The sequence below is a fragment of the Myotis yumanensis genome, unplaced genomic scaffold (genome assembly GCF_028538775.1).
Source record: "Myotis yumanensis isolate MYYU_CA2020_CCGP unplaced genomic scaffold, mMyoYum1.0.hap1 SCAF_6, whole genome shotgun sequence".
Taxonomy (NCBI): Eukaryota; Metazoa; Chordata; class Mammalia; order Chiroptera; family Vespertilionidae; genus Myotis; species Myotis yumanensis.
In genome coordinates, this window is record NW_027223757.1 from 75,098,054 (window position 1) to 75,124,790 (window position 26,737).

General features: G+C 37.4%; 1 protein-coding gene across 10 annotated transcripts in view; it reads right to left on the reverse strand.

Moving 5' to 3' along the window:
* Positions 1-2,884: 2,884 nt before the first annotated feature.
* The window catches only part of MLIP (muscular LMNA interacting protein), a 239,603-nt gene continuing 215,750 nt past the window's right edge, over positions 2,885-26,737 (reverse strand). For 8 of the 10 annotated variants that reach the window (XM_070418380.1, XM_070418386.1, XM_070418378.1 and 5 more), the window contains 2 exons: positions 12,532-12,585; positions 5,282-11,220 (listed from right to left, as the gene is read on the reverse strand). In XM_070418380.1, the coding sequence (XP_070274481.1) occupies positions 11,188-11,220; positions 12,532-12,585 (87 nt within the window). In that variant the 3' untranslated portion in view covers positions 5,282-11,187. Of the gene's footprint in view, positions 3,201-5,281; positions 11,221-12,531; positions 12,586-26,737 lie in introns of those variants that run through there. The other 2 variants (XM_070418383.1, XM_070418384.1) reach the window with 2 other exon arrangements.

Sequence of the window (26,737 nt, forward strand, 5' to 3'; positions counted from 1 at the left end):
AATAATGGGTCTTATTGGGTAGTCACAATGAAAAGTCAAAAAAAATTTCAAAAAGCTGTAAAAAGAGAAAAGTTATTATTAGGTAAATGTTGACAGTCAAACTATAGAAAAACTACCCCTGTCTTCTTTCTTTTAAATGGGATGAACTCTGAGATATGTTCAACCTTATGTCCTAGAACTCCCCAGTGGGATGAGCTCCAGTAGCTCATTACTGTAGCTGGCTTTGTAATGGATTCTTTATTGGTTCCTTGCCTAACTTGTTCCCTCACTTCCTTCTTGTCTCAGAATCACCCCTTTTGCCTCAGAATCTGCTTCCCAGGGAATCCAACAGAAAGCACAGCCTCAAAATCTGTCTATTCCATATTGCATGTTCCCACGCCCTTCCTCCTCACAAACATCAGTTGTGTTCCTAAGCTCCTCAGGTCACTTAAGTCTAGTACCGACCAACTCTAAAAGCAGCCAATTCTCCATGTTCTCCTCGCAACCAACACTTGTCCCTCCTGTAATTATGCTCTTAAGACTCCAATCTTTACTGAGAAATGAACAAATAGATTAGGCCGCGACGTTCAGACGCAGCTTGTTTTGCTAAAATAACATAATAGGAAAATCAAGAGATCTTATATAAGCTTTATAACTCACTACTTTGGTGCTCTCACATACCCTTTCGGGTTCAAATTTTTCATCAATGAAATGAAGACAAAAATACCAGACAACTGCAATTAGTTAAATGATATGAAAGTCTCTCAGAACTAGAAAATTTAGTGGGAATAGGATACCATATTCAAACAAATTTCCCATCTCAAAAGTTGCCCTTAATGATGGTATAGCCTAGCCTAGTGTTATAAAGCTCAGGTCTTCAAGGGAGAAAAGGAACACGGGGATACAAGAACCTATTGCATCGGTGGAAATAAAGATGGGTACATACATTCTAGAGAGAAGCAATCTGGGAGTATTTGGTCATTTAAAGAATCCTTGAGTATATATGCTGGAGAAATTCTCACCAATTTCCACGTGGGGCAGATGTAAGGACATATATCACAATTGCTCCTGGTGGAGGGAAGCAGCCTGAGACACCACCCCTGGGGCCGATGGGTTGGTGAAGTGTGATGAAACTACACCATGCAGTTGTGAGGAAATACTCCACTGGACATTTGCAGAGCAATCTGGATAGACCTTAAAAACCATAGTGCTGAGTGGGTGGCGGGGGGGGATGAAATATAAACAATAATGCCATTTACATTTATTACATATACGTGCAGATCTTCAAAACATATATAAGTAAAGACTATATATTAAACCCATAAGAATATGTGCCAACAGCAGGGGAAGATAAGATAGAAATTGTTATAAAATATTCAATCCATCATCTAATCAAAGTATGTAGGAGAGGGGCCTTGCCCAAATTTATAATAGCAATCTGCCATGAGCTAAGAGTGTAATCAACTCAACTTTCTTTACCCAAGGTCAAAAAAATGAACAAGTGAATGAATGAATGAATGAATGGACAAAATCCAATAAAAGGTGTAGACTTGGAATCTGATTGGACTTGAATTCTGCCTAAACTACTTACTAGCTTGACTTAATCTTTTGGGGCGTGTTCTTATAAACATAAAATATAGATAATAATATTCCCAGGCTCATTGTGAATGTTAAAGCAAATTCATTTGACCCACTTGGTGTGGTACCTGGCACATGATAAGAGCACAGGGAAAACTAGAAATTATTACCGGTAATCTAAAGTGGTGATTCACTCCATTTAGCAGGTTGATGGAGAATCTTTTATTTGGAGGAGGAGAGATCAGCAGAGAACTTTACTAAGGCTCCACTGGTCTTCACACACTAATTGAAGAGATGATGAGAATTTTATATTTCCAGGTGCCAAATGATGACTGACAATGAAACACTCCAAAACGGTGGGTAGAGAATGGAGGCCAGTTCCTCTTCCCTGAGTGGGCTGATGGGCTGATGAAGCAGTGGTCTGAGAAAGCTCTGTGGCTCAGACAGAGTTGATGCTAAGAAACATGGGATATGTGCAAAGGGCTCCTCTACTACCAAGAGCGCACTATCAGAATTGCAATGGATTCTTCCTTAGTGAGCCTTGTCCTAGGTTCCCAGGCTGGGAAGAAGGCTGTAGAAGGAAACCACTTACAGAAGCCTAGGACAGACTACTAGGGTGATGACTGGGGAAAAAAACTGAACATGGTCAGTATATGAGCATTAGGTGTGCTGGAGGGTGGGTTCCCAGGATTGTCATCACAGTGTGGGTTTGCTCTGTGGTCTTTGCAACTTGCAAGATTTTAAATGTGGACTGACTTTGAAATAGCCTTCACAGGAATCATGTGGCAATGGTGGAGACATTGCAAGGATGTAATGCTCAACATCACTAGCCTGCCCCTGACACGTAGCCTGTCTGGCAGCAGAGAACCCTAAAAGAACGGGAAAACAGTGTATGTTATGCAAAATACCAACTTCCTCCTATCCAAGATCTCCCCAGTAAACACCTCATTAACATCTCTGGAAAGTAGGCAGAGACTCTTTTATTTTTTAAGTTGTACTTTTTCTTTACATGTAAAAAAAAAAAATGAAGCAGCACGGCCAGTGTGACTCAATGGTTGAGCGTAGACCTTTGAACCAGGAGGTCACAGTTCAATTCCTGGTCAGGGCACATGCCTGGGTTGTGGGCTCAATCCCCAGTGTGGGGTGTGCAGGAGGCAGCAGATCAATGATTCTCTCTCATAATTGATGTTTCTATCTCTGTCTCTTCCTTTCTAAAATCAATAAAAAAAACATATTTTTAAATAAATGAAGCAAAGGGGAATAATATCTGATTTAATAAGTAATGTATGCATTAAATAAAACTGGTGTTGAAAAACAGTCACAACTATTTTCTGTTTAAAACCCACGTTTTTTCTTTATTTTGTTGCTAAATACAGGGGCATCTTAGTACTGCTGTCAGCTCAATAGAAGGTATTAAAGACTCTAACAGTGGTGTGAGAAGCTGTAGGTAGGTCTCTCCTACGCTGGGTGCAATTGAGTACTGAGATGTTATATGCTTGCAAGAATTTTTTTTAGTTCCACTGCTGCACTGCTAAAGGGAACACTAATAGTGAAAAAAAGTTAAATCTAGTAAATGATTAGCACCAGCACTCCAAAAATCTTTAGCACAGCCTGGGTTTTTAGCTTCTGCTCCAACTTCATTGCTGAAAAAATAAGAAAAAATAGTAGTCAGGCGATGGAGATACTTTTAAAAACACATCCAAAAATGTATACATTAACATTTGAGCATAGCATTTCACATTTAAAAAAAAGGTTTATCCTTAAAAAATTGTATTTTCCCCCCTCGGAAGCTGTTATACACTTAATGGCATAAAAAAGACATGTAGCTTAGCTTCACAGCAGACTGATCTCTTAAGAGCTCTGCAGAGCAGTGCTAGCCCCTGCAGAGGGTTACCATCACTCTGAAAGGCCCACAGCCTTAAGGAGCAGCCCTGCCACATCCCGTCCACAACCCTCACCTTCCCATCACGTGGCTGCTGCCCTCCCTACCTTTTAGCACCGACTGCATCATTCCCTGAAATGTAAATTCTAAAACAAGGGGGTAAAGTGAACTGGGATTGAATTAAGCCCAGCATTTGCAAAATGGAATATTACTAAAGACAGAGACAGAGATGGAACGCTTGCCTTTTTTTTTCTCATATATTGATTCAATTGGCTTTATAATGTAGTTATGCAGTAGGGAGGTGATTCTAATAATTTATGTATCCATCCAAGCTCTATGTATTTCTATTTGATAGGGGTTAACTGTCTGGAACAGATTAGATAAATGTAACTGAATGGAGATGGGTATTAGCAGATCATAGAATTCAAGACAAAAGTATAAAAGAAAGTGTTGGATATGAGGCCAAAATAGAAATTAAGTTCTAAAACCCTTCTCTGCTAGATGCTTTCAAGAATGGGATAGAATGACACCAATGAAAGGAAATTAACTTAACTTTATCTCAGATGCCAACTCAGGGTCGACAATGGAGCCTTCCAAAGTGGTTGGGAGTGGGGGTTGGGGCTAAGAGAGGTCAGTTGCTCTCCTGGAGGCTACTCTCCCTGCTTTGCCTTGGTCTGAATCATAGCTTGAGGAGGCAGTGCTCTGAGAGAGCCATGCACAAAGCTGACTGCCAGAAGAACATGGACTATATGCAAAGGGGAAGTAAAGCAGACAGGAAACCTGACCAGGGCATGGCCATGGGGCCACCTAGGATTGTGAAACATGGGTACATTCTGTATCATTTAGGGAGAAACTGCATTTGTTAGACTAGAAAGAGGAGTTAGAGAAAGAGCGACTAAAACAAAGGGGTAGCCCCATGACTGCACTGATTTGTTCTGGCCAAAGAAAATCAACAGTCACAGCATAAGTGAGTTGTAGCTTTCACCATCTGGGATTCTCTGAAGCTTTAGAATGAAAGGAGGAAATGACTAAATTACATCTCCTCCTTCTCTTTCTAACAAATAAAAACTACCACTTATGTAGATTTTCCTGAAAGTACCAACATTTAGAAGCTAGTATTACAAGAGAGTTAAAGAAATCACCATGACTTGGCTAGCAGTTATTAAGTGCTAGGTGTTTTAGATGCTAAGCACTTTATATGCATTAATGCAGATCTCCACCATAATCCTTTGATCTCACTTTACAGATAATTAAATCCGGGCTGAAAAAGATTAAGTATGCTGAAGGCCACCGTATTTGAAATTAAGTCCTAGTCTTTCAATGTTTTCTATTTGTTTTTGTGGTTCCTGCAGTCATTTGTTTGTCTTAACCATACTTAAAATATACTTCGTGGCTGACTCGTCACCGGAAGACTTTAAACAGAAGATATATAAGGAGATACTTGCAGACAGGATTACAACATTAAATAAAATATTGGATTGAATGCCTTCTAAATTCTCTTTCGGATATAAGATTTTATATGAATAATTAAATCAGACTGAGGACAAATAGGCAGTGCATCCTCTGACATCATGCTGGCAAAGTCAGCACTGTTTCTCAGCCGTCCACAACCCACTGGCAGAGCAAAGTGCCATTTGGTGACACAATCCAGCAGCTGCCTTGAAATGCTGGCTTATGCTATGACAGGCAGAGTCATGGTTTTAGATATTTTGTGAACGTTTTACTTTCCATTGCCAATCTCAGCATAGGTAAAGGTCTAAATCACTTGAGAAAAACAAAGGTTGACAATTAAGAAAGATAAAAATCATTAATAAACATTAATAAATAAATTATTTTCAAACTAGCATCCTGACAGTTAAGGCTCAGTAATCCTATATAATAAAGAGCTAATATGCTAATTAGACTGACAGTGGAACAACCTTCTGGAATGACCAGTGGACAGGGGGCGGGGCTGCGGGGCTGTGAGGGCTGAGGCAGCCGGGCTGCGAGGACTTACTCTTACACAAATTTTGCGCATCGGGCCTCTAGTTTATTATATTGTCAGTTGAGCAACATATTTTTTTTGGATATAAGAGAACATAAAGAAAAACTCAAGACATTTAGAAAATCATATTTTGAAGGGAGTCAAATTCCAAAAATAATTTTATTTAGAGTTTGCTTTGGGTAATAAGTGATATAGTGTAAAGCTTTAAGCCAATGTTACAGAAAGCATTTATTTTACTAAATAATATTGTAGGTATGCTGATTTTTCATCACCTTTTAATACAAAACCCTCTGTGCATACTCTTCTCTGCCAAGTGAGAACAAATTTATCTACATATGTGTTCTTGTAAAGATGAAGCCAGACTTCATGCATGCAGAACAAAAAGCAATTTTCAGAAAAATGTACATCATATTATTAATTGCTACATATTTATTTTTCTCTTAAAAATGTATTTTGGACATTTATATAACCACTAACTTCAGTGTAAAGACACAGATCTTGCACTAAAATTGATTGTCCTTAAGCCAGAAGCTATAAAACATTCAGTAATTAAGGTCCTATAAAGACAGCATGATTGATAGAGAATGCAGGTGTAATGGATTCTGGAGAGCATAGCATTGATTCTGGGGTCAAAAACATTAAATACCACTCTGGCCAGCTGCTCAGTGGTTAGAGCATGGGCCTGCAGACCCAAGAGTCTCAGATTCGATTCCCGATCAAGGGCACATGCCTCTGTTGCAGGTTCCCCAGCCCAGGTAGGGACATGTGCCAGAGGCAACCAATCAATGTGTCTCCCTCACATAGATGTTTCTCTCTCTCCCCGTCCCCATGTCTCCCTTCCATTCTTTCTAAAAATCAGTGGAGAAAATATGCTCAGATGAGGATTAAAAAACACACCAAACAAACAAACAACAAAAATTGAATACCAGGATGGCCTGAGCTCCAAACAGTTTTTAGCATAGATCTTACATTGTTTGTTTATCTTGAAAAACTAGCAAACAGATGAATGTCAGTCACTCCAGTTCCCGCCTCTTGCTCAGCTTTGGCATGACTCACTACACTACAAACATCAATCTACTGAGATGACCCCAAAAATGGGGAGACCCCAAAATTGCCAACCACTTCTCTCTCCTACAGTAGATTCAACTAAGACCCTAGAAAAGGAAAATAAGTGGGGTTTCTTTCTTCAGAATAGGACTCTCAGATTTTAGTTCTGCCCCTTGTCAATCAAATATAAGGACAGACAGAAATTAAAATAAGAGGCTTAATTCTCCTGTTGAAAATAAGGGAAGATATAAACTGATGAGCAAAAAATAGATACAGAGGCAGAGCAGCATTAAACAGACTGTCAAACTACAGCAGGAAGGCTGGGGAGGGTTTGAGGGGAGGGGGTAAGAGATCAACCAAGGACTTGTATGCATGCATACGAGCATAACCAATGGACACAAGACACTGGGGGGTAGGGGAGGCTGGGGGAAGGTCAAGGGGGGGGAAAAAAGGAGACAAATGTACTACTCTTTGTAATATTTTAAGCAATAAAAAATAAAAAAAAGAAAAGAAGGGAAGAGATTCCCCATCCTCTGTTCTTGGAGCATTTGCTTTAGAAAACATCATTCTGAGTACATTTTCCATTCTTTAAAATGCACATAAGTCCTATTGAAAATGATTGGGGCATTTTGTCAGCTTTAAGAGCCAGGAAAGTCTTTCTCAAGGACTTGAGAACCAAATAAACATCCAAGTGAGATAGCACCCCTTTCTCCTAGTTTCTGAGAGGGGGTAAGAGCTAACTTTAGCTGATACCTGACTCCAAGTTGTAAAACTACCTCCTGTCATAAAGATATGAAAATCTTATTTTCCCTTTGTGTAAAGCCAATTAACTGACAGATGGTCACCCCACTTACCAGGTGATAAAGAATAAACTATATGTAATAATACATAATACTGTCAAGCCCTCTTACTTGAGGATGGATTGAATGATTACCTATCTTGAAAACATGTATATATAGCTATATGAAGGGTGAGATTTTTTTTCTGATGTTGCAATCTCTTAGCGATTATGATGCATGTCACATTCTGGTTTAATGTTTATTCAATAATAAAGTGTTTTCTTTCTCTACTGCTTTTGTGAAGAGGACTTCTGAGTTGATAGTGTCTTATTGGTATTGTTATATTTCCCCCACACAGACTGGGGCTTACAACACAGGAAAGTCATTTTGACAGTGTCCTTGCCTACCTGCATGGTGCTATCTATTTGGGTGCTCATATGAGGTATCTTTATAAGACACATTTACCCTCTGTACAGTTGTTTATCAAAACATATGAATCTTCTTTTAATTAGAATTTATTCCAATAGCCTTATTCCAAGTTCTTGCCTGAAATTACAACCTTGAACTCTTCAATCTGAGATTTATCAAAGCTTGATTTTGAAAAATAATATTTAGGACAATTGCCTAAAGGCAATAGAGTGATCCCATTCTTCTTGATAATTTCAATTTTACCCTTGAATCAAACCAGAAAATGAGACTGGCTTCCATGGACAAGTCACTTAATTTCTTTTTTCTATGTTGTCATCTGGAGAATAAAGATAGAGGAATGAGATGCTTGTCCCATTAGATAAGAACTTTAGACATCAATGGAGATTCTGAAATTCACAATAAAATGAGCACAATAAAAAGTTTAGACACACCAAGGCAGCAAATCATTTAGAGTCCCCTTCCTAGCAGAACTGTGATCTTGCCAACCCTTAAATGTTGTTCAAAATTTGCAAAGAGATGGGATAAGAAAACAGAAGACGGATTTGCCAGGTGTGTGTTTTATTGGCAGTTAGTAAATGATTAGCTCTCAAGTGGTGTTAATAAAAAGTAAATATGAAAGGTCAGAATCAAATGCATCTAATCATATTTTTGGAAATCAATTGACCCTCAAGTTAAAAATAAAAGAGGCCAAGGGCCACATGTTCCAGTTGATATGAAAATGGTGGGTCTGTTTATATCTCATTCCCCAATACAACTTTCACAATTAAACCTGTAGAAAGAGAAGTGGGTTACAGAGTGGTGGTCGATCAAAGAGTTGCTGAATTCACAAGACATGATGGATATAATCAGAAATAATTATTGCTACTAGAATGCATTTTCTTCTGAGTAACTCTACTAAAAAGTCATTTATCTCAGGCAGGGAGTTAGCTTGAAATTAAATGGTGTTAGCTATATACCTTCTTGGAGATTGCTGCATTGGTGTGAATAATTGAAATTTATGAAAGTGACCTTCTTTGAAAATTGATCAGTCAGCTGACCACAACAGTCAAATCAATTATTTTGGAATCTCATCTGCTTGTAGAAGGATTCATCAATGACCAAATATTTTTTTAAGTGCCTCATAAAATGCTAAATAAAACATTCTTTGGAGACTAGTGGCCCCCAGACTCAGCTTGCGCCAAATGCTATACCCAGCCTCAGCCTAAGTAAGTATTTTCCAAACCTGTGTGGAATATATAGAAAACCAAAACAAAGTATTAGGTGTTCCTAAATAAATTATAGTGAAACTCAACATAAAACAGATCTCTCAAAATTAATCTACACAGGGTAAAGCACAGGTTAAACATTTATGGCAGATCAGAACATGTGGCCCACGTTTTATTAATTCAAAGCATTCCCTGAAACTATTTTTTTTAAATATATTTTATTTAGAAACATGGATGGGAGAGAAACATCCATCAGCTGCCTCCTGCACAATCCCTACTGGGGATGTGCCCACAACCAAGGTACATGCCCTTGACTGGAATAGAACCTGGGACCTTTCAGTCCACAGGCCGACGCTCTATCCACTGAGCCAAAACGGTTACGGCCCTGAAACTAATTTTTATGTTTCATTTTTTTAGTATTGATTTCAGAGAGGAAGGGAGAGGGAGAGAGAGATAGAAACATCAATGATGAGAGAGAATCATTAATCAGCTGCCTCCTGCACACTGCCCACTGGATATTGAGCCCACAACCTGGGCTTGTGCCCTGACCAGGAATCGAACTGTGACTTCCTGGTTCATAGGTCAACACTCAACCACTGAGTCACTCCAGCAGGGCTGAGACTAATTTTAAAATAATTCTCCTGCTTTTATTTTCAAGTTTTTGTTTCCACAATTGATTTGATTGGCTTTCCCAAACCGCCAATGAAGAAACTTGAATTTGAGGATCTCAACTCTTCTTGCACATTTGAATCACCAAGATTTGAAAACAGCAACCAATGTCTTTGTTCACCTCCAGAGCTTCTTGATTCAATTTGCCTGAAGTGGAACTGTGCTCTTGGAGTTTTTACAAAGGAGGTCTTTATGTTCAGCCAGAGTTGACAACTACTGAACTAGATGATAAGTGGAATTGTTTTGAGTTAGTTCTTTTTCAATGTACTTTATAAATCATATGACTTATGAAAACAATGAACAAGTCAAATCAGATAAATCTGATGTCTGTTTATTTTAAATGAATTACGAAGCTAATTTAAAAAAACTAGAATCTTTAAACAGCATAATGAAATACAAGAAATGTGAGTATGGTGGCAAGAAAAACAGATTGCTGTCTTTAGAAAATGGGAGACACACAAAGGGGTAAATTTTGAGATCTGATGAAGGATTTTTCCATAATTGTTTATTTGTACTGGGTTGGTAACTTGGATGCTTTACTTCTTAGGCCAAAATTGCTATGTAAAAAAGGATAATTTAGAAGATATTTAAATAACAAAGAGAGGTTGGGGGTGGAAGGGGAACGGGGATCAATATTACAGTCTGCCCACATATCCTAAGAAACTATAAAATTTGTTAATGTTCCAAATGTACCAATGTTATTAAGAAACAAAACACTGAACAATAGAAACATAAAATATCCTTTTGTTTAATTATTTACATTTCTTTTAATACTATCTAACTTACTGTCTCACAAATGCTAAACTTCAAACTCTAGTTTCTTTTATGTGCTTTTCATATATTCCAAATATGTGCTTGAAACCACTTTTTGACAATCTTGCTCACTAGCTTAATTTTAAGCTTTGTCTCTAGGGTTACGATAATTGGTGCAAAAAAATGTAAATATTACAATACTATCTCTACCTGTTGTTCTTGCAACAGTCTTTCATCATTACCTAACATTCAGAAGCTCTTAATTCAGTATTTATTTTTATCTCATCTGAATGCTTTTGTTATTTAATCAACCAACTGACTTTCTATTATTGTGTAGAAACATTTATATTTATATAGATCTAGCTTATGTGAACTTCAGCCAATTATTGTTTGAAAGAAAGAGAACATTGATTGCTATTTTTTATACATTCTCTTGGAATGTACAAAATTTATTCAACCTTTCTCCTCTTCTTGGACATATATAGTTGTCTGATTTTTTAGTCTCACACAATTTGCCACCATCACACTGAAAGGGCTAGCACATTTGACAAAGAATTAATGTCATTAATATATAAAGGGAGTTTACAATGCAATAAGAAAAATATCACCATACCAGTAGATAAATGCATTACTTAATGCAAAAGCAAAATAGACAAAAATAACAGAAAATACAGGATTTTTAAAAGGCAAATTAAGACAAAAGATCATTTCTCTTATAAATTGCAAATATTTTAAAGTGTGATTTAAAAGGGAGACAGAATTAGATAATACAGATAGAAAGGAAGATAGCCAGATAGGGTACAGCAGAGGGCTTAAGAGCACAGGCTTCAGGCAGTCAGATCTGGATTCCTGATTGTGCAGACAGTTTCCAGCTATTTGGCTTTAGCTGACTTCCCTCAGCCTCAGTTTCCTCATCTGTAAGATGGGAATAATAATAGTACTTAACTTAAAATGTTTTGTGAAGATTAAATAAAATAATGCATAAAAAGTGTGTAACATTTTAACATATATTAAGCTCTCAATAAATTGGCAATTATACTACTACTCAATACAGCAAGTGTACATGGAAACAGGTATCCCGACAGGTTCCTGGTAGGATTAATTGTTACAATTTTTCAGGAATGCAATTTCGCTATATGTGTCAAAAGTCTTCCATATGTTCATATTCATTGAACCAATAATCCTACTTTTTGAAATAAGAGATGTGATCAAGGATATAAATCCACACCTATTCTTAAAAATCTCTTTTATATTTTAATAACTACAGAGAGGCACATTGGTCTTGTATAATAAAGCTTCTAAAATTTGCAGAAATAGGGATGTCAATTTATGAAAAGTGAGTGATATGCCCTAAATTGTAGAAGAGATACTTTGGGGGAAAATATTTAAATATTATATGGAATTTTATTCTTTCTACTTCTTTTGTACTATGATCCTCCAGCCCCCCCAAAAATATTGGAGGCTGCAAAATTGAGCATGGCTCATTTGTGAAGGTATCTGAAATGAATGAGTGAGCTCACTTATTTCTTAAAGATAACTTATTTTTTTAAAGATAACTTTTTTTTATATTTACCACTTTGCCTGAGAGGTTGTAGACAAAGAAAATATTGTTCAATTATTCTTGCTCTTGACTAACACAAAATTTAAAAAAAAATACAGAATTTTTCCTTTGGTACAACATTTATAAGAATAAAAAAGTTTTAAAAATATTTTTGTGGGTTTTTCTTTTTTGTCTTTCACCTCAAAGGTTGAAAGTGGCTAAACATTCACATGAAATTTAGAGGCTATATTTGAACTGGCATGCTTTAGTCTGTATGCTCCTGCCATACGCAAAACTCACTTAGGGGTCTGGGGACCTAGATACTATGAGATACTGAGACTCAGGAGATACATTATAAGTATTACAGGACATCTACTGTCCCTCTAAGAAGACTACAGCGGCTTCCCAATTAATCCAAAGAGGAAATCACAGAGACAGTCAGGATAGAAGGAGTTAGTTTGTAATCAAAGTGCTACACACAGGTATCACCTTCCACACTGAGAAGCAGCAAAATTTTACTTATATAACTGCCAGATTCTTCTGAACAACACAAAGTGGGCCAGTTAATGCTTTTATAAAAAAAACACCAAAATTTTATTGATATTTTTAAATGAGATTGTTTATTCCTACAAACTAATATTACATAGATATGAATAACTAGATCTCCAATTGTATCTTACATTTACCTCTTTGGAATCAAGAGTCTCATGTTCAGGAATAGTCACCATTGGATGACTCAGCTTCACAGAGAAGAGGCCCAAGATATGATGAGGGGTAGAAGTAAGGAGAAATAAATGATTACATTTCATTTAAGTAGATAGTTAAATAATGGCATAAGTATACTGAAGATCATAGTAGATTTTATCAAGTGTAAACATTAAACTTTGATTGTTATTAAAAACAAAAGAAGAGATTCTTAACATAGAAAAAATGTTTACAGATGGTGAATTCTTTGAGCACAGGACCACATCCTATTTGTTTTTCTATGCCATATAAACTCTAACAATGCTGGCATATAGATAGCATAGACAGTTATTAAATGTTTATTGAATTAATGAATTATTAAAACTCACTGACAGGAATCATAAAGAGAAAACAAAGTTGTATTTATGTGTCAACTCTCACAATAGGTTCAAATTGAAAAATTCCAAAGCAAAAGAAATAAATCATGCTCAGACCCACGGTAAAGGCAGATGTATCTATAGATATAAACACTACTTGGAATGGGAAGCATTGTCCATTATTGTAAACGTTAATAATGTCAATACTCAGAGACTTCATAACCATTGCAATCTTACTAGATGATGGTATTATAATGCCAAATACAACACTTTAACAGAAGGTAGGTTCTTTTGCTTATATAAGAACTTTGATTATTGTATGTGTCTACTGAGCACGACACATACACTTAAACTTATTAATATAGAAGAAAGTTATAGACACACCAGAGAAAGAGACAGTCAGGGACACACACATACACACCAAGAAATGGGGAGAGCAATCATTTGTAATAAATCTACTTATTCCTTTTTTATTTTACCTTCTTTCCTCGCTACAACTTTAAGGTAACCACAATACCTGTTTTGACAATAACATTCCCTGTTTCTGCTATTGTCCTGAGAAAATCAGGAAACAATTGCCCTACCTGCACTTTTAATAGAGTCCTTAACTGATCAAAAAATCAATGGAAGAGGGACTACCTCCTAATCCGCCAGGGCAATTCAGAGGTTCCCAGAAATTTAGCCTTTGCCCCAGGAGGATGCCAACTTGGCTGCTGGGGAGGCCAAGGAGGTCCCACCACACATTTCCTCAGACTTCCCTCAGTTCTAGCAGACGTTTAAGAATGCAGCCTGCCTTTATTTAAACTATAGCTTCATTAATTCCCAACCATTATACTGTTACCAACCATGAAATCCTCTGGGTAGCATAACATGAGGACTCCTTCTAACTGCCTGAGACCATTGCTTTAAATAGAAGTATAATCTGACTCCTGAGACAACTAGAGATCTAAATAGCATTCCAGAAATCAGCTGAAAGCAACTATTTTCTCCTGTTCATCAGGATCCCCTGAGATTCTAAGCCTGGCATAAGATCAGACCCTATGTACCGCTCCAAACCTCAAACCCAAGTAATTGGTCCTGGAGACAGTAGAATCTTTCGCATACCTAGGCTAAATGGTACAGTAATTACATGAGTTGTCTGATTTTGTACAATGTCAAGTTTTCATTCTCTTAGTCTCCTAAAATAGGATAGGATAAATATTCTGAAATTTGAAAATACTGGAACACTCCCAATAAAATACTTACTGAGATTAGAAAAGCAGTTGAGTAATTATGTGATATCTATCTTTATATTCTATACTTCTTTTCAATATAGGCATTTATTCATTTAAATTTGTTTCATTTTAATCTTGAATTTCAAAAACTGTGTTAATTATCCTAATCAACAAAAGAGAACAGAAAATGACTGATTCTAATTCATTGATAATCCTCAAATCATTTATATTTGGCTTTGTAATGCTTTTTGCTAAAGATCTTTTGTCATGATAGGTTTTCCTTTTCTTATCCTCAAGCTGACCAAAAACACTAAATAAAAAAGTGATATTATCAATGAATTTAGTCGTAATCACTTATTATGTTCTCACATGGTAAATTCATTATACATATTTGTTTTTATAACAGCCTGAGAGGCAGAACAACGTATTGAAGATCCAGAACTAGCAAACGACACAGTCATAATTAGAATCCAGGGGGACAGTCCCCAGAGACTGTGCTTTCTAAGGGAGTGTGAAGGGGGAGTATGCTACTGGGAAGATACGCAGAAGACGGGAGAAAGGGAGACAAGGGAAGGGAGTGATGTGCACCATTGTGCAAAAGAAAAAGCTACATACTAAAAGCAAGAGTGTTCCTTTCAGAGATAAAAGCATTTCAGGAGTGGCTGGTCTAGCTCTGAATGGCCAGGTGAGAGACACCATACAATGGAGCGTATATGTTGGATAAGGAGGCTGGGTTTCATTCTCTAGGCAGTGAGAAGCCATTGAAGTATTCTAAGCAAGAAAGGGGAATGTGTGATCAGATCTTCATTTCAAAAAAAGTAAATGATGTGGCTAAAGAGCAAAATATGGATGGCAGAGGTGATTGGGAGATATTTAAAGAGAGACAGAGAGAGAGAAAATAAAGAAGGTTTAAATTAAAGTATTGCATTAGAGAATAGACTCAAGTTTTTCTGGGTGAATCTAGGCCCCCCTACTCTCTAGGACGAGTAAAAGTAGACACATTGGTATTTTGTTGATTGGGGAAGAAAAATTGGGAAATGTTGGAGAGAAATAATGTTGAATATTAATATCCCTGCTGAGTGCAGAGACTTTTGTAATGCATGAGGGCTAGAGATTCTAAGTTGGGATGAAGAGTAAAAATGGTGCAAAAACCCCTTCACAGTAAGAATGGAAATGATGAACCTAAAACATGAAAAATTTTACATAGGTGACTGTCTTGTTATCTATATAAAGAAAATATATAGAGAGAGTGGGTGAATACTGAAGGACAAAGAGTCTTCTATGCCTCTTTACTTGGTGATAAGTATGCTTAAGGACAAATTAATATTTGGTCTCAAGAAAATAAAATAAAAAGTTACTATTTTTTTTATCAAAACATTATTCAACATAGAATTGATTAAATGAAAAGTTCAGATGCAATGAGACAAAACATAATTCTAAATTCAGATATTGAGTAACAACAGACTAATTAAACCTTTGCTCATTGACCATTGTGGGATCATCAACAAGTGCTATTTGAATAAAATGTTCAGTTAATTTTTATTACACTTGATCACAGCTGCCACCAAACGAATATAAAACCTTGAGAAGTGTTTGCTACCAGTGTGGGGCTTTCTCCTAAATGTCACTGCTTCTCCAGAGGTAACAGAAACTTTTCTGACAAAGACAGATAAAGTTCACTCAAACCCACTGGAGAAATGAGAAACCTGCAACTAGAAAAAGAGAAAAAATGCAAAATGTGGTTAAATCACTTAATTAAGTCTTTAATCTACCTGAGAAATGGGCTTCTAAGCTCTCCCTTCTGTGTGAAGATCAAGTAAATCTTCTTGTCTGCCAGAAATTATGAAGCTGAAGAAGTGTTTCAAGAAACGTTCACATCTTAAAATCACCCAGGGTGCTATACATGCTGTTCAGAATTCACTTCTTGGGGATTTTTTTTTCTGCTGAACTGCATCCTCTTTTAAAACACCTTTACTCCATTTGTCTACATAAGCTGTACCTTCTACTTTGGTCTCCCCACCTAATTTGTGAACTACTCAAGCTAGAGAGAAACCTTCTTAAGAACATCTCTCCAAGGGGATGTGACAAATTACTGTAGCAACCCCTACATAAAATATTGCATTTCATAACATAAGGTTATCATTATGAAATGTAAGCCGTGAGAAGACATGTGGGTTCTATGTTATTCATCTTTAGTCTTCTGCTCCTGGCCTGGGCCCACCTCAGCACAGACTAGACACTAAATGAGCATTGATGAATAAAGTGATAAAAGAAAGAATGAATGAAATGGCTAGAGAAAACAGAGGTTTTCTGACTTGCAGAACTAAAGAAGTCTGTATTAGTGAAGAGTCAGGAAGTGTTCACTGTATTCCTGAAAGTCTCCTCATTTAGATGAAACTGTAGAGACCTTTGAACCAGAACGGTCACTCATGTGTGTCCTCTTTGACCCTTACAGTTCTTCTGCTTTAAAAATAATTAAATTTTGGCCTGGCCGGCATGGCTCAGTGGTTAAGCATCAACCAATGAACCAAGAAGTCACCGTATGGTTCCCGGTCAGGGCACATGGCCTGGTTGTGGGTTGTGGGCTTGATCACCAGGGTGGGGAGTGTAGGAGGCAGCCAATCAATGATTCTCTCTCATCATTGATGTTTCTATCTCTCTCTCCCTCTTCATTCCTCTCTGAAATCAATATTAAAAAATTGGAATTTTGTTGTCAGTGTTTGAGGTCATATATTCTACTTGCAAGTTTGTGTTTCTTTCTCTTGAATTGCTCAAAGGTCTCACGGGTCCTGCAATCATCTTGATCTGTGTGGCAGCCTGTCCCTTTTATTTTTTTTATTTTTAAAAATATTTTTCATAGAGGAAGGAAGAGGGAGAGAGAGCTAGAAACATCAATAATGAGAGAATCATTGATTGGTTGCCTCTTACATGCCCCACGCTGGGGATTAAGCCCACAACTGCGGCATGTGTCCTGACTGGGAATCGAACCGTGAACTCCTGGTTCATAGCTCAGCACTCAACCACTGAATCATGCAGGCCGGGCAGCCTGTCCCTTTTAGATGAAGTTAATGCTTTCTATGTCAACACAGCCCCACCATGCCTACTAGGAGGAGGCCAAGTATGAGAGGCACCTATCATGCTTATACATATACATCTGGCTTACTTCACTTATTTAGGGGATCTAGTCTAACAAAACATTAAATTTTTTTAAAACCCTGATTTACAACATATACTAGTGCATACGAAGCACCAAGGAGTCCCATAAATGTCTGATTTGACACAGTAGGTCTGGAGAGTGGTCTAAGAATCTGCATTTCTAATTGGCTCCCAACCGATGTTAATGCTACCATAGGTCGAGCAGTGAGGTCATAACCACCACTTTTGTATTAACTGATACAATTGATGCTTTTCAAATATTCATCTATTCACAACTGAAATGAACTATATTCAAAACGTTCCAATCAATTACATGGGACTGCAGTTGTATAATTAATTAATTCATCAAAGATATATATTTTTTTAAATATATTTTATTGATTTTTACAGAGAGGAAGGAAGAGGGATAGAGAATTAGAAACATCGATGAGAGAGAAACATCGATCAGCTGCCTCCTGCACAACCCCTTCTGGGGATGTGCCCACAACCAAGGTACATGCCCTTGACCGGAATCGAACCTGGGACCCTTCAGTCCACAGGCCGATGCTCTATCCACTGAGCAAAACCAGTTAGGGCAAAGATATTTTTTATTAAGTACCTGCAAATGTCTCAGACACTTTGCTAGATGTCCATGAACAAACACACTGTACCTGCCCTTGTAGAGCAGTATAGTGAGAGAGACAACTATTAATTATAAAATTAATGAGGAATATCTGGAAAAACAACAACAGAATAATGAGTTCTGAAGCAAAACTTCAGAATGTACTATGTTCATAACAGATAAATCTGACCTAGTCTAGAAAGATGAAGGACTCTCTTCCCAAGAGGCTGAAGGGTAAAGGATAGATCTCCTAATAGCAATGCAGGGGACTGAGGAATGCAATGCGGGGCTAGTAACTGAAAAGAAATGTCAGGCTGAGTGGAAGACAGGGAGAACGTTCAGAGTGAATGGGCAAAATGAGTGTGAGAATGTCAGAAACTGAGACTGGGGAACCATCTGATACATCAACTCCACTTAGGAAGCAAAGGAGTAAGCCTTGGAAATTAAATGAATGAAGGCTGTTAAATATGAGTTTGTCTCATTAACAAAAAAGACTGGAAGCGGCTGGAGGTTAGGGCCCATAATATCTTAGCATTTGTGCACCAAACACTAATTGATTGATGTCATCACTAAAGAGGCTATGCCTTGGAACAAAATGTGGGCAGTGTTCTTGAGCTTTTCCTTCATGAGGAGAGTTCTGGTATGGGTTATGACAAAAAGCTGCTTTTAATGACAGTCACAAATATGCTACTTCTATCTATATCTCTTAAAGATTTTATCTGCATTAGCCCGAATATTTTTTTAAAATTACAGAACACCAATAGCTTAAGTATTTATTTTTAAAAGTAGAGGTACAGCATCTATTTTTGGTGATGCTCAAAGGTTTATGACTTCCTTGATGCCACTAACTCTCTAGATGATATGGGGAAAATCACTTTGTCTCTGGGCCTCAGTTTCCTCAGTGTTCAAATCTGTGCCCTAACTCGATGAGTTCCAGGTCCTTGTCCACTTAGATAGGTCAATGAATCTGTGATGCTTAAGCAAGAATTGTTTGACTAATAAATAATGCTGTTTAGAAAAAAAAAAGTTTTCCTTTTTGGAGTCTCCTGCATTGAGCCATGGCTGAGGGTACAAGCGATGCCTACAGCAATGCTAACAATGAACTCTACATAGAATCTTACCTGGGATCCTTACTATCAGTTCTTAGCGGTCACACTTGCTCCTTGTGTGAACTTTTATAAACACTATTAAATTTCACAACATTCTTTTGTGTATTCCCTGAGTATTATCATATACTCAGTTGGAATTTGGTACATGTTAATCACTTTATAAACCCACAGAAAACTCGCTGTTAACTGCTGATTGGTAATATTATTACATTGAAGTATGAGTCCCAATAAGTCTAACACCAGTCTAATGCCAGTAAAAAAAAAACAAGAATTTGCTCCTCTGACCTTTGTAAAAAGTCTTTTGAGATAAGGCTTAAGATTCTCAAATTATACTATTTTATTCTTGGCCTTTCCTCTTTCTTGCAGGAGGCACAGACGTGGGGCATGTTAAAATCACCTCCTCCAAAGACCACTGTCTAAAGGACAGCATAATAGAATTCCTTTTTTTGCCATTTACAATGTGTTCAGCCTGTTTTAAAAACAAACACCACATCCCTATGTTTACACACATTTTTCATCTAGAGTTATTTCTTTCTCAACAAGAAATCCACTTCCCCAAGGGGATTAACTATGCCATTCACTTTTTTTCAGCACACGACTCCCAGGCTGTAATGAAAATGTAGCAGAATCTATATTCCCACACCATTTTAGACCTCAAAATAAATTCCAGAAGCTGAGATTAGAATTGACAAGGAAGCATATTTATTGTTTGTTCTTTCTTCTATTCTTTAAGGACACAATTAGTTGCTTAGTACTACAGGCAAAACATCATTTTCAAATTTTCAATATCATACAAACTCGAGTACAATCATAAACCAAATGTCACTTTTGTCACAAAAGACAATGCTGGTGGAATTGTTTTCTCTCCATTCTTTCTCTCCTATAGACTATCAGGGACACTATTCATTTCATTCCAGTATGACATACAACAGAAAATAAACAGCTCTGTATCAAGACTCTCAAACCTCATAAATATTTTTCAATTCCTAGCCTGCTTTAGTCCCATCCAAACTGTTCCTAATTTATAAGCAGTTACCCCAAGTTGCCAGAAACCTATCCCAGAACTCAGGAATGTGTCAACAAATGTGAACAGATGTGTCACAACAACTTGGAAGATTGTGTCTTAAGAGGAGGGACAGGCATGATTGTGATATAGGGTTAATCAATGCCCCCGTGTCCAGAGAGTCTCTACCAGAACTTTGCTTTCTCCTAACACTATACTCCCAGCATCTTGGAGAATGGTTGGGGAAGGGGCGTAGAAGAGGAAGAGGATGCATGAGTGGTTGGCAGGCAGATGAGGTGAGGACTGTATGTCTACAGGTAATTGGACGGCTGACTCCAGTATAGTCCCTGCCTCCCTGGAAGTGGACCCTCTTCCTTTATCACCCACCTCCCTATGCATTGTTTCAAACTACATTTGAGGAATGATGTAGGCACTTCCAAACTCACAACATGTGGGTTATACATCTTTAAACTGTCAGCACACTCACTGTTTCCTGTCCCCACTCCCTATTCTGGCCGCAACTATATAGTCCTGCCAGCCACTGCACTTGGCCTTAGATTGCAGCCATTCCTGAGGGATTCTGACGGCCTTGCTTTGCTGAGTCTTATTATAATCTAAGATGTACCCTCTGGAGAATCTATATCTTTTTAACTCCCTTCCATGTTCCTACTAGAAACACATCCTAACAGCCATGGTACTTCTTTATTCAAACTTCAAACCATAAAACAGAGTATTTACTGATTGCTAAGAAGCCCACAGAATAATTATGTTTGATTATGTATGTTAGTAGGTTTCAACCATTACAAAGAGTGAATATTTTGAAAATTAGGATAAAAATGTTTATAAGACTACCAAATTTGTCTAAGATTTTTATCTCCTAGGAATTGATAAACTTTTAAAATGTCATTCAAATGTGAAAGCCATAAAATATATTCCCAGGCATAAAAGGCCTCAGAATATTTGCCAAATAAAGGCCTAACTTTAAAAGTTTCTTGAATCAGCCCGGCTGTGGTGGCTCAGTGGATTGAGTGTCGTCCCATAGACCAAGAGGTCCTGGGTTCAATTCCCATTCAGGGCACATGCCTGGGTAGCATGCAGGAGGCAGCCAATCAATAAGTCTTTCTTATCTTTGATGTTTCTATCTCTCTCCCCCTCTCCCTTCCTCTCTGAAATCAATAAAAATATTTAAAATAATAGTAATAATAAATAAAAGTTTCTTGGATCAAAGACTCAAGTAAGAGAAAAAAATACAGTAGAGCCCTAACTGGTTTGGCTCAGTGGATAGAGCGTCGGCCTGCGGACTGAAAGGTCCCAGATTTGATTCCGGTCAAGGGCATGTATCTTGGTTGTGGGAACATCCCTAGTAGGGGGTGTGCAGGAGGCAGCTGATCAATGTTTCTCTTATTGATGTTTCTAACTCTCTATCCCTCTTCCTTCCTCTCTGTAAAAAGTCAATAAAACATATTTAAAAAACAAACAAACAGTAGAATGCAGCAAGAAATATACAAAGGTAAGGTAATAAAATACTCTAAGTGTTGTTTCCATTTAAAAAAATTCATAAAAGACCATGGGTAAGAAATAAATTATAACCATAACATGCCAAAAATAAACAATTAGTTTGAAGGATTTGAAACTGATAAAACTGATGATTTTGTAGGTTAAGAACTGTTGGACAATGGCAATTTCATGTGCATTATGTGAGTCAACTTCATATAAAAAACTTAAAAAAAAAACGATAGTGCCTGGCGGACTTGGCTCAGTGGTTGAGCATTGACCTATGAACCAAGAGGTGGTGGTCAGGACATATGCCCGAGTTGCGGGCGCAATCCTCAGTGAAATCAATAAAAATATATAATTTTTAAAAAGCAATAGTAATAAAAGATTAGACAAGGAACTGTGCTCAAAGGTAACTATATACATACATACACATACATACATACATATGTATGTATGTGTATAGATGTATATAGACTCAATTTGCAAAGAAAAATGCTGCCATCAGGGTTTCCACTATATTTCAGGGTCCACAACTGCTTCCTTCCACAGACCAGGCCCTCAGCTGAGATGAAGTCCTGAAGCTGCGTTATTTGACCCTCTCCCCACAAGGTGACCCATTGCCAAGACTTGCTGCTAAGGGCAATCAAAGGTCAGCCCCTTTGTCCCAATGGAGGATAACTTTGCAATTTATACTCCAGACCCCTCTCCCTGTGAATTAGGAGTCTTTGACCTTCCCAATTAGGACTCCTCTCTCTTTTACAGAGCACACCCTCCATAAATCAGAAAAGCCTGAACCCCTGCCTCAGGCCCTGTCCCTAAGGGAACTGACCTAAGATACCATGCAGTGGGGAAGGGGCAGGGGCACCCGAGTGCTGTAAAACACAAGGAGCTCATTTTTCCTGAATGCCTCCATCTGCACAGGGGGCCAAACGGATAGCAATTTATTTTCTCTATGCCTGTAAAACACAACCACGGTCAATAAATTGTAAGGAACCAGCATGTTATTTTACAAGAGCTTTAAAACTCATCTTTCTCCCAGTATACTTTTCCCCCCTAAAAATATCATCCAGCCTGCTCCCTACCACACATCTCTTTACAATCAGCAAATGCTGAATTTTAAAAATAATTTTATTGAAGGTGTTACGATGAAAAATTTCAGCTAGATGACAACAAATGAAGGACAGATACATAAGCAATTGATTGCTCCCAGTTTCCTGGAAGAAATTTAAGTCAACTGTTTGTGATTAAATTAGCACATTTGGGAAATGATGGCTGGCAATTAGAGAACCTGAAACATGCCTGGTTTCAAATGCCAGCCCATCAAAGCATCTATTGGGTTAAAGTGTTCTATTTCCCTGTATCGGAGAACTTAATATGATTGACACTTCATTTCTCAGAACTGTTTCTCTTAATATACCTGCAAACTGGCATTCATTTTTTAATGTTAAAAGTCCAATTAATTTGCATTTATCCATTTTGAACAGAATGTTCTTTATGAACATATTATACAAATTCATCCAATTTAAAAACAATTTGGCATAGGCAAATAGTGCCCTGTTCTTGTTTTCTGAAAAATCACTAAATGTTAAAAAAGCAATTTTGAATGTATAAAGCTTTTTCTCCTATTCCACCCACCTCGAAGGCTTTCTATTCTATCGCATCATAATAGTTATCCATTTCCCATTAACTCCAAAAGTTGCCAGAAAGTTTTAGAATTGAGAGCAAGGCAGTTTATCTCTGTGAAAATAGAAAACAAATTACCTTGGCTTATTCACACAGAAAGATTTCTAATTATGTAGACAAGAAACCAACAGACATTATTAATGAGGAGGATAAAAGAAGGTATCCCCTCCAAACTTCCAGATGGCTTTTTTCAATAAGTGGGGCTGCCTCAGTCAATTTTTCCAAGTATTAGATGGAGAGTGGTTCTCTTAGCTTTTGCGACTGTGGCAGTCAAAAGAAGGTTGGAGCCTGGGGTGAAATGTGAAAAGCATTTTGGTCTTTGAGAAACCCAGGCTCTGCCTACACCTCACACAATGCCCTGGGGGCGGGGGGCGGGGTCACTTTGTATCTTTAGTGTTCAGGTTCCTCACCTGCAGATCTCATCTCCAGACCTCAGGGAGCTGGTGCTGCTGTTTGACCAGATCAGTGGTCGGCAAACTGCGGCTCGCGAGCCACATGCGGCTCTTTGGCCCCTTGTGTGGCTCTTCCGCAAAATACCACTTGCAGGCGCGCACATACAGTGCAATTGAAACTTCATGACCCATGTGCATAATATTTTCTAAATATTAATTTCTTCCTGACAAAATCCAGTGACCTCCTCACTTCAGCCCGTGCTTCTCACAAATGACAATAATCCATTATGCCCAGAGACACAGACGTTGTCTGGCAGTCTTACTTAAAACTGTACTTCCTGATTTCACTTGCTTCTCCAATACACCGGCCTCCTTGCGTTTCCTCAAGCCTGCTCTGTTCCTTGTCTTGCCCGCCTGGAAACCTGCCCCAATGCTGTTCCTTCTAACTGAAATGCTTAGCCTGTCCCCGACCTTTGCTTCTTTTCAGTTCTTCATGAAGTCTTTCCTGATTCATCAGACTAGATCAGGATGCCTGTTATAGGCACTCATCACTACCTGATCGTCTTCCACATGGCAATTGTCACAATTAAGTGATGAATTTTTGCTTATTTGTTTAATTTCCATTTTTCCCAAATACAGAATAAATCCCTAGCAAAGGCCCCTTATGTTTTAATGTCCTTGCTTTCTAGGGCATGCTCAGCACAGACACGGTGCTTTGTAAATAATGGATACTCAATAAATCTTTATGAAATGAATAAATGATAGTGTTATGTCAATTTCCTGACTCTAGGGTTCCTATACTTAATGTTGAAATAAAATGTTGCAAAGTCTATGTTCTTTGTTATTGATAGGGAATTAGACAAGGTTTTTATAACCTTGAACCAAATCACTTAATATTTATTTTCTCATTTTATGAAATGAAAAATTATAACCTGCTTATCTCAAAGGGGTGTTGTTTTCTTTATTCTTCAAATATATTTGTAAAATATTCTTCACATATTTAGATAGAAATATATATAGATTTAATTAAAAAAACAAAATTTATTTCAAAGTGCCCTCAGCCTTTGAACAGTAGGTGAGAGTTAGAACTATTTCAGATTTTCCAGCTACATCATAATCTACCTTAAATTCTTTTGATCTCTGTTAAAATATCAGAAGAAGCCTTAAAAAAAAATCCTTTCAGAGGAGTGACTAAAAAATTTAACCCATGTTGGAAATATGCATATACTATGACTATTTTAATTCATTTATTGGATTCCTCTAGCTTCACAGAGTCATTCTCTAACTATGTAATGATAATAACAATTAAAATATTCTCAATAACGGTAAAAACATAAACTCTACAAATAGATTAAATTTAAAAATAAATAAGTAGGAGAAAAATGGAGACGAGGGGAAGGGTGTTGGGGAGATGGGAGGAAAAGTTGAAGGGATAAGAAGTACAAATTAGTTGTTATAAAATTGTCCTGGGGATGTAGAGTACAAAACAGGGAGTATAGTTAGTAATATTATAATAACTATGTAAGGTGTCAGATGGGTGCGCGATTTATTGGAATGATCACTTAGTTATGTAATATCTAATCATTGGGGTATGTACCTGAAACTAACATAATAATGTATGTCAACTATAATTTAAAATTAAAAATGATAAAAATGAAAAAAAATGGAGAAAAGGAATGTGAATGAGAAAAGTCACCACTTATAGGGTGAAATATTCAATAAGTTTACAGGAAGGGTGTTCATGATATAGGAAGCAGGCTAAAGCCAGTTTAGGAAGAGACCCGGCTCTCTCACCCATCCTGCATAGAGAAAGTTCTTTCCTTTCTTCTCTCCCCGTCTCATTCACACAGTGCCACCCTACCATGAAACCTCAGCAGCAGTTCCACAGCCAGTGTGCCAACCCCCTAACACCCTATGATGTGAAAATAAGGGACAATAGGGCCCAACTCCCAAAAAGAGTTGACTGTCTATTACCATTGTTTTTCTCTCATATTCTTAAACCGTGTTTTTCTCATTCATAATACATTTTGCTCAGTAGGTTCCCTCGCTATTCCAACAGAAGCCCCACCCGTGGTTTATTATAAGTGAAGTGATCCTTTACATAGAAAAGATAAATAATGGATAGAATTGGAGTGGAAATACCTCCATTTTGCTCACTCTTCGCTCACTTTTTTTTTTAATCACAGACAAGTTATATTTTCTCTTTATTGTTAATATATAATCTCAAGAGCAGCTGCTTGCAAAAGAGATTAATGAAAACTCATCAGTAAATATTCTGTTAGCATATCACAAAGATGAAATACATTTCAGGTAAAATGATTTCTCTTTTTTAGCAATAACATAATTCTGACATAAAGGATTGTTATATTTTAACATCTCTTTTGATGAAAAAAGGCACTTTAATCTCTTAAAAAGTAAATCATAAGAAAGTACATGTTAGCAGCTGTGGCATTTTTTTTAATGACTTAGTGCACTGGAAAAATAGTATGTACCTGCGGATTCAGGAAGTCCATAGATACTGGATGTATAAAACTCAGCCCAGCCCTAGCTGGTTTGGCTCAGTGGACAGAGCGTCGGCCTGCGGACTAAAGGGTCCCAGGTTTGATTCCAGTCAAGGGCACATTCCCGGGCTGCAGGCTTGGGCCCCAATAAAGGTCATGCAGGAGGCAGTCAATCAATGATTCTCTCTCATCACTGATGTTTCTCTCTCTCCCTTTCCCTTCCTCTCTGAAATCAATTAAAATATTTTTTTAAAAAAACCAACTCAGCCCAACTGTAAATGTTACAAGCACATGGGGACAATATTGATTAAGAACTCAACCTAACATTTTATAACCTTACTCTAAAAAAAAAATTGTGTGATCTAAGTTAATATGTATATTATTTCACAATTGTACTTCCTTTTAGTTATTAGGGCATCTTATGGGGGGGGGGGGTGACAAACACAATTATAATCAAGCACTTATAATTATGTCAGTATAAACAGTTTTCCTTTATGAGGTTATTTGTTATATTACAGTTCATTTCTCATGCTGAATCATTAGAGAATTCAGAAAACAAAAGTGGAAAAGTGTGCTATCATAGAGAAGCATAGGATTTTTTATGAGGTAAAAACTTTGAGATCACCCAGTTCAGTGGAAGTCCTGAGTTTAGAAGTTTTAAATGAATCTTAGAAA